At 48.8% G+C, this 9,651-nt stretch overlaps 1 protein-coding gene across 1 annotated transcript in view; it reads left to right on the top strand.

The window, feature by feature from the left end:
• The first annotated feature begins 8,354 nt into the window (after positions 1–8,354).
• PSMB7 (proteasome 20S subunit beta 7) overlaps positions 8,355–9,651 on the top strand; it is a 62,500-nt gene continuing 61,203 nt past the window's right edge. The window contains exon 1 of the mRNA XM_044268610.1: positions 8,355–8,509. Coding sequence (XP_044124545.1) covers positions 8,448–8,509 — 62 coding nt within the window. The 5' untranslated portion in view covers positions 8,355–8,447. The remainder of the gene's footprint in view (positions 8,510–9,651) is intronic.

Here is a 9,651-nt window from a genome sequence, read left to right as displayed (position 1 = left end):
TCAGCGAGCCCAGAGTCGGGTCTATAATCGGCAAACTTGGGTCCAGATCTTTAACCCAGGTGATCGGGTTTTGGTTCTGGTGCCGACCGTGGACAGTAAGTTCCTGGCTAGGTATTAGGGGCACTACGAGGTACTCGAGAAAATTGAAGATGTAAACTCCAAGGTACACCAGCCAAGGTGGCGAAAGCCTGAGCAGGTTTACCATGTGAATTTACTCAAACTGTGGAAAGATAGGGAAACGTGTACAGAAGACAGCCCACGGCCGGGTTTTCTAGGAGAAGAGGTACCGGACCCTCTGTCTGATGCAGGAGAGGCGGCTGCCACAGTAAAAATTGCTGACAGCCTCTCCTATAAACAGGCTCAGGAGACTAGGGAATTCATTAGTCGGAACATGGATGTGTTCTCGGACCTCCATGGACGCACTTTCATAATCCAGCATGACATTGTCACTGAGACTCAGGCAAAAGTCTGATTAAAACCATACCGGGTGCCCGAGGCTCGGTGACAAGCCATATCGGAGGAGGTGCAGCTAGACGTCATTGAGGAGTCAAAAAGTGAGTGGGCCAGTCCTATAGTATTGATATCCAAGCCAGATGGGACGTTGCGGTTTTGTAACGACTTTCGAAAACTTAACAAGGTTTTCAAATTCAATGCGTATCCCATGCCCCGTGTGGATGAGCTCATCGAGAGGTTAAGACAAGCCTGGTATTTTTATGTTTTGGACCTCACGAAAGGGTACTGCCAGGTACCCTTAACAGAGGCTGCCAAAGAGAGAACTGCCTTCGTCACGCCTGAGGGGCTATATCAATATATGGTCTTATTTTGGTCTGTATGGCGCCCCCGCCACTTTTCAGCGACTAATGGACATTGTGCTTCGTCCACATCGTCAGTACGCTTCGGTTAACCTGGACGATATTGTCATCCACAGTACCGACTGGGAAAGTCACCTACCCAAAGTGCAGGCTGTAGTGGACTCCCTTCAGAAAGCTGGCCTAACCGCTAACCCCCAAAAATGTGCGAGACTAAGTAGCTTGGGTATGTCATTGGGCGCAAACTCATCAAACCCCAAGTGAACAAAATAGAGGCGATACGGAATTGGCCCCGACCTTTCACCACCAGGTAAATAAAGTCATTCCTGGGAATGGTGGGCTATTACATGAGGTTTGTTCCCCACTTTGCTACTCTAGTCGCGCCCTTGACAAAACTCTTGAAGGGACACAAGTCAATGATGGTTCGCTGGGCTGATCGGGCGGAGGAGGCTTTCTCCGCTTTGAAGTTGGCCCTGTGCGGGTCCCCGGTTTTAGTGACGCCCGACTTCAAAAGGGAGTTTATAGTACAGACCGATGCCTCCGAAGTAGGCCACGGTGCTGTACTGTCTCAGGAAGTCAACAGGGAGGAGCATCCCGTTGTCTTCCTCAGCCTTAAGCTCATCCCAGCCGAGATCCGGTATAGTATAGTGGAGAGAGAGTGCCTTGCTATCAAGTGGGCACTAGAATCTCTCCGCTATTTATTGAGGAGAAAATTCTGCCTGGTGACCCTCTCAAGTGGATGAGCCAGGCCAAGGACAGAAATGCCCGGGTAACGCAATGGTTTCTCTCCCTACAAAACTTTTAATTTTCGGTGGAACACAGGGCAGGCCGGTTACAGGGAAACGCGGATGCCCTGTCTGGCGTGTGTTCACACCCTCAGGGTTGAACAAAGGGAGCTGGGGTATGTGACACAGTGAGAGGTTTGGTTTGGGAAAGCAGGTATTTTCCTCCCAGCATGTGCTGCTGGGCTGATTTACAGCCAGATGATGTCAAATACCGGACCGGATTTTAAATACTGGTCCGGGTTTTGGCAGCACCTGGCTGTCCTTAAATAGGCAGCTGGGCTCAGAATCCACGTCTCTGTGTTGGAAGGAAGCCTTGCTACCTGTTTGGCGTGAAAACAGGTTGGTGCTGCTATCAGCAAGGACTCTTCGAGGCAGAATTACCAACGCTGCAAGGTGACTTTTTGTTTGAATGACAGTTTTTTTTGTCACTTGCCTAAAGTGTGAATGAAACACAGAACTATTTGATCCAAATAACTTGTTGCCTCTATACTGTGTCCTCTAATCCTGTCTACCAGAGCGAGTTCCCGCAGAAGCTATCCGTGTTTTGTGGATCTGTTATTTGCAGACTGAAATATGGATACTGCCATGTGGATGAAGCCTAAGGTCTGACCCCTCTTAGATGCTAATTAAAGGGGTTGTCTCATTTCAGCAAATGGCATTTAACATGTAGAGAAAGTTAAAGGGGTTATCCAACCTCTAAAATCCTTCCCCATACGCCTGGGCCCCATGATGCTAGGGAAGCTCGGTCCCGTCGCGGCCTGCTATCGGCTGCCCCCCTCTCCGATGCCTGACGTTTTCATTCTCAGGGAGGGGAGATGCAGCGGCAGCTGTCAGAAGCAATGAGGGTGTCGGGGAGCCAGGTAAGTATAACCTCTGTCAGGCCCAGGCATATGGGGAGGCATTTTAGGGGTTGGATAACCCCTTTAATACAAGGCACTTACTAATGTATTGTGATTGTCCATATTGCCTCCTTTGCTGCCCGGATTCATTTTTCCATCACATCATATACTGCTTATTTTCAAGGGTACGACCACCTTGCAACCCAGCAGTGGTGGTCGTGCTTGCACACTATAGGAAAAAGTGCCGGCCTCTCTGGTGACTAGGACCCTGGGTGCTTTTTCCTATAGTGTGCAAGCATGACCATCGCTGATGGATTACAGGGTGGTCATAACCATGGAAACAAGCAGTGTATAATGTTATAGAAAAATGAATCCAGACAGCAAAGGAGGCAATATGGACAATCACAATACATTAGTAAGTGCTTTGTATTAACTTTCTCTACCTGATAAATGCTATTTGCTGAAGTGAGGCTCTGTGGCGCTGTGTGGTTTCCTAGGTAACTGCCCCGCCGTATGCCATGCGGTTCTCCGCACACAATGGCGGTTGAGCAGGAGGCCATTGTCTGTGTAACACGTCTGGTCGGTTGCTATGGGCAACCACTTTACTTTTCACAACCTTAACCACCTCCGGACCGCCTAACGCACGGATGCGTCCGGAAGGTGGTTGATCTACTCCTCCTGGATGCATCCGTGCGTCATCTCGCGATAGCCGAGATTTCCTGTGAACGCGCGCACACAGGCGCGCGCGCTCACAGGAACGGAAGGTAAGCGAGTGGATCTCGGCGATCGCTCGCTGGCAGGCTGGAGATGTGATTTTTTTAACCCCTAACAGGAATATTAGACGCTGTTTTGATAACAGCGTCTAATATACCTGCTACCTGGACCTCTGGTGGTCCCTTTTGTTTGGATCGACCACCAGAGGACTCAGGCAGCTCAGTACAGTAGCACCAAACACCACTACACTACACTACACCCCCCCCGTCACTTATTAACCCTTTATGAACCACTGATCACCCCTGATCACCCCATATAGACTCCCTGATCACCCCCCTGTCATTGATCACCCCCCTGTAAGGCTCCATTCAGAGGTCCGTATGATTTTTACGGATCCACTGATACATGGATCGGATCCGCAAAACACATGCGGACCTCTGAATGGAGCCTTACAGGGGGGTGATCAATGACAGAGGGGTGATCACCCATATAGACTCCCTGATCACCTCCATCATTGATCACCCCCCTGTAAGGCTCCATTCAGACGTCCGTATGATTTTTACGGATCCACTGATACATGGATCGGATCCGCAAAACACATGCGGACCTCTGAATGGAGCCTTACAGGGGGGTGATCAATGACAGAGGGGTGATCACCCATATAGACTCCCTGATCACCTCCGTCATTGATCACCCCCCTGTAAGGCTCCATTCAGACGTCCGTATGATTTTTACGGATCCACTGATACATGGATCGGATCCACAAAACACATGCGGACCTCTGAATGGAGCCTTACAGGGGGGTGATCAATGACAGAGGGGTGATCACCCATATAGACTCCCTGATCACCTCCGTGATTGATCACCCCCCTGTAAGGCTCCATTCAGACGTCCGTATGATTTTTACGGATCCACTGATACATGGATCGGATCCGCAAAACACATGCGGACGTCTGAATGGAGCCTTACAGGGGGGTGATCAATGACAAGGGGGTGATCACGCATATAGACTTCCTGATCACTTCCCTGTCATTGATCACCCCCCTGTAAGGCTCCATTCAGACGTCCGTATGATTTTTACGGATCCACTGATACATGGATCGGATCCGCAAAACACATGCGGACGTCTGAATGGAGTCTTACAGGGGGGTGATCAATGACAAGGGGGTGATCACCCATATAGACTCCCTGATCACCTCCGTCATTGATCACCCCCCTGTAAGGCTCCATTCAGACGTCCGTATGATTTTTACGGATCCACTGATACATGGATCGGATCCGCAAAACACATGCGGACGTCTGAATGGAGCCTTACAGGGGGGTGATCAATGACAAGGGGGTGATCACGCATATAGACTTCCTGATCACTTCCCTGTCATTGATCACCCCCCTGTAAGGCTCCATTCAGACGTCCGTATGATTTTTACGGATCCACTGATACATGGATTGGATCCGCAAAACATATGCGGACGTCTGAATGGAGTCTTACAGGGGGGTGATCAATGACAAGGGGGTGATCACGCATATAGACTTCCTGATCACTTCCCTGTCATTGATCACCCCCCTGTAAGGCTCCATTCAGAGGTCCGTATGATTTTTACGGATCCACTGATACATGGATCGGATCCGCAAAACACATGCGGACCTCTGAATGGAGCCTTACAGGGGGGTGATCAATGACAGAGGGGTGATCACCCATATAGACTCCCTGATCACCTCCGTCATTGATCACCCCCCTGTAAGGCTCCATTCAGACGTCCGTATGATTTTTACGGATCCACTGATACATGGATCGGATCCGCAAAACACATGCGGACCTCTGAATGGAGCCTTACAGGGGGGTGATCAATGACAGAGGGGTGATCACCCATATAGACTCCCTGATCACCTCCGTCATTGATCACCCCCCTGTAAGGCTCCATTCAGACGTCCGTATGATTTTTACGGATCCACTGATACATGGATCGGATCCGCAAAACACATGCGGACCTCTGAATGGAGCCTTACAGGGGGGTGATCAATGACAGAGGGGTGATCACCCATATAGACTCCCTGATCACCTCCGTCATTGATCACCCCCCTGTAAGGCTCCATTCAGACGTCCGTATGATTTTAACGGATCCACTGATACATGGATCGGATCCGCAAAACACATGCGGACATCTGAATGGAGCCTTACAGGGGGGTGATCAATGACAAGGGGGTGATCACGCATATAGACTTCCTGATCACTTCCCTGTCATTGATCACCCCCCTGTAAGGCTCCATTCAGACGTCCGTATGATTTTTAGGGATCCACTGATACATAGATCGGATCCGCAAAACACATGCGGACGTCTGAATGGAGTCTTACAGGGGGGTGATCAATGACAAGGGGGTGATCACCCATATAGACTCCCTGATCACCTCCGTCATTGATCACCCCCCTGTAAGGCTCCATTCAGACGTCCGTATGATTTTTACGGATCCACTGATACATGGATCGGATCCGCAAAACACATGCGGACGTCTGAATGGAGCCTTACAGGGGGGTGATCAATGACAAGGGGGTGATCACGCATATAGACTTCCTGATCACTTCCCTGTCATTGATCACCCCCCTGTAAGGCTCCATTCAGACGTCCGTATGATTTTTACGGATTCACTGATACATGGATTGGATCCGCAAAACATATGCGGACGTCTGAATGGAGTCTTACAGGGGGGTGATCAATGACAAGGGGGTGATCACGCATATAGACTTCCTGATCACTTCCCTGTCATTGATCACCCCCCTGTAAGGCTCCATTCAGACGTCCGTATGATTTTTACGGATCCACTGATACATGGATCGGATCCGCAAAACACATGCGGATGTCTGAATGGAGCCTTACAGGGGGGTGATCAATGACAGGAGGGTGATCAATGACAGGGGGGTGATCAATGACAGGGGGGTGATCACCCCATATAGACTCCCTGATCACCCCCTGTCATTGATCCCCCCCCTGTAAGGCTCCATTCAGACGTCCGTATGCGTTTTGCGGATCCGATCCATGTATCCGTAAAAAATCATACGGACGTCTGAATGGAGCCTTACAGAGGGGTGATCAATGACAGGGGGGTGATCACCCCATATAGACTCCCTGATCACCCCCCTGTCATTGATCACCTCCCTGTAAGGCTCCATTCAGACATTTTTTTGGGCCCAAGTTAGCGGAAATTTTTTGTTTGTTTTTGTTTTTTCTTACTAAGTCTCATATTCCACTAACTTGTGTCAAAAAATAAAATCTCACATGAACTCACCATACGCCTCACGGAATCCAAATGCGTAAAATTGTTTAGACATTTATATTCCAGACTTCTTCTCACGCTTTAGGGCCCCTAAAATGCCAGGGCAGTATAAATACCCCACATGTGACCCCATTTCGGAAAGAAGACACCCCAAGGTATTCCGTGAGGGGCATATTGAGTCCATGAAAGATTTACATTTTTGTCCCAAGTTAGCGGAAAGGGAGACTTTGTGAGAAAATACAAAAAAAAACAATTTCCGCTAACTTGTGCCAAAAAAAAATAAAAAATTCGAGGAACTCGCCATGCCCCTCACGGAATACCTTGGGGTGTCTTCTTTTCAAAATGGGGTCACATGTGGGGTATTTATACTGCCCTGGCATGTTAGGGGCCCTAAAGCGTGTGAAGAAGTCTGGGATCCAAATGTCTAAAAATGCCCTCCTAAAAGGAATTTGGGCCGCTTTGCGCATCTAGGCTGCAAAAAAGTGTCACACATGTGGTATCGCCGTACTCAGGAGAAGTTGGGGAATGTGTTTTGGGGTGTCATTTTACATATACCCATGCTGGGTGAGATAAATATCTTGGTCAAATGCCAACTTTGTATAAAAAAATTGGAAAAGTTGTCTTTTGCCAAGATATTTATCTCACCCAGCATGGGTATATGTAAAATAACACCCCAAAACACATTCCCCAACTTCTCCTGAGTACGGCGATACCACATGTGTGACACTTTATTGCAGCCTAGGTGGGCAAAGGGGCACACATTCCAAAGAGCATCTTTCGGAGTTCGCAGGCCATTTTTTACAGATTTTTATTGCAAAGTACTTCTCACACATATGGGCCCCTAAATTTCCAGGGCAGTATAACTACCCCACAAGTGACCCCATTTTGGAAAGAAGACACCCCAAGGTATTCCGTGAGGGGCATGGCGAGTTCCTAGAATTTTTTATTTTTTGTCGCAAGTCAGTGGAATATGAGACTTTGTAAGAAAAAAAATCATCATTTTCCGCTAACTTGTGACAAAAAATAAAAAGTTCTATGAGCTCACTATGCCCATCAGCGAATACCTTAGGGTGTCTACTTTCCGAAATGGGGTCATTTGTGGGGGTTTTCTACTGTCTGGGCATTGTAGAACCTCAGGAAACATGACAGGTGCTCAGAAAGTCAGAGCTGCTTCAAAAAGCGGAAATTCACATTTTTGTACCATAGTTTGTAAATGCTATAACTTTTACCCAAACCATTTTTTTTTTTTGCCCAAACATTTTTTTTTTTATCAAAGACATGTAGAACAATAAATTTAGTGAAAAATTTATATATGGATGTCGTTTTTTTTTGCAAAATTTTACAGCTGAAAGTAAAAAAATTTCATTTTTTTGCAAAAAAAATCGTTAAATTTCGATTAATAACAAAAAAAGTAAAAATGTCAGCAGCAATAAAATACCACCAAATGAAAGCTCTATTAGTGAGAAGAAAAGGAGGTAAAATTCATTTGGGTGGTAAGTTGCATGACCGAGCGATAAACGGTGAAAGTAGTGTAGTGCAGAAGTGTAAAAAGTGGCCTGGTCATTAAGGGGGTTTTAGCTAGGGGGGCTGAAGTGGTTAAAAAAATTCCTCACAATGAGCAAAAAGTAAGTAACATGATCCAACTAATGGCCTTGAGCAAAAATGTCAAGGAACTAAAGAGACTGTACTCCAAAATGAATATAACTTAGTGACTATGCCTCCATATCAAGGGCCGCTTGTTCCGTTAAAATCCGGTACCTCGTCACTTCCGCTATGACGTACCGCTTGAAAAGGAGGTGTGAACATTCAAGTCGGCACCAGATTGGCTGAAAAGAAGGCGTGTTGGCGCCTGCGCACAGCCAACCTGGGTACCATCATTTTACATTCAGCGCCTATGAACGCGCGGAGGGAGGATACACTGTGACTCTGCATTTGTATGAACTTTATTGAGAACACAAGACGAACACATAGGACAGGAAGTTATCACGATTGTTCTCCCGGCACCGGAAGTCGCTTCATTCTCAGGAAAGATGGCATCCGTGACTGTGCGATCTGCTCCTGTGAGCGGCTTTGATTTCGGGAACTGTAGGAGGTGAGGAGACAGTCCTGTGTAGGGACGGACCTGGACGTCTGCGGCAGAGTGCTGGGGTGGACTGCTGACAGGCTGCAGGGGTGACTCAGGGCTATGAGAGGAGCCCCAGCATGGAACAGGGGGGAACTGGGCTGTCTGAACCACTATCCCCGCCAAACTGGTAACCAAGGGTTACTGGGCTGCCCAAACCAGTATCCCCGCCAAACTGGTGACCAGGGGGCACTGATCCGCCCAAACCAGTGCTCAAGGGGTAAGTGGGCTGCCTAAACCAGTATCCTCACCAAACTGGTGACCAGGGGGCACTGATACCCCCTGAGCACTGGTTTGGGCGGAAGTTGGCTGCCTAAATCAGTATCCTCACCAAACTGGTAACCGGGGGGGTACTGGCCAGCCCAAATCGGTGCTCAGGTCAGTGGGCTGTTTAAACCAGTAGCCCCACCAAACTGATAACCAAGGGGCTGCCCAAACCAGTGCTCAGGGGGTTAGTGCGCTACCTCAACCAGTATCCCCGCCAAACTGGTAACCAGAGGTCGCTGGGCTACCCAAACTATTGCTCAGGAGGTCAGTGGGCTGTCTAAACCAGTATCCCTGCCAAACTGGTAACCGGTGGGCACTGGGCAGCCCCAACCAGTGCTCAGGATGTCAATGGGCTGTCTAAACCAGTATCCCCGCCAAACTGGTAACCAGAGATCGCTGGACTACCCAACCATTGATGAGGAGGACAGTGGGCTGCCTAAACCCGTATCCCTGCCAAACTGGTAGGGCACTGGGCAGCCCAAACCAGTGCTCAGGATGTCAGTGGGCTGTCTAAACCAGTATCCCCGCCAAACTGGTAACCAGAGATCGCTTGACTACCCAACCATCGATGAGGGGGACAGTGGGCTGCCTAAACCCGTATCCCTGCCAAACTGGTAACCGGTGGGCACTGGGCAGCCCAAACCAGTGCTCAGGAGGTCAGTGGGCTGTCTAAACCAGTATCCCTGCCAAACTGGTAACCGGTGGGCACTGGGCAGCCCAAACCAGTGCTCAGGATGTCAGTGGGCTGTCTAAACCAGTATCCCAGCCAAACTGGTAACCAGCTAATTTCTATGAGCATCAGGGACAAGAACAGACATTTCTATCATAGAGCTTGCCACGTGCGG

This window comes from Bufo gargarizans, chromosome 9, assembly GCF_014858855.1.
Source record: "Bufo gargarizans isolate SCDJY-AF-19 chromosome 9, ASM1485885v1, whole genome shotgun sequence".
Taxonomy (NCBI): Eukaryota; Metazoa; Chordata; class Amphibia; order Anura; family Bufonidae; genus Bufo; species Bufo gargarizans.
The sequence above is the reverse complement of the archived record's forward strand: the minus strand, read 5'-3'. Positions and strand labels throughout refer to the sequence as shown.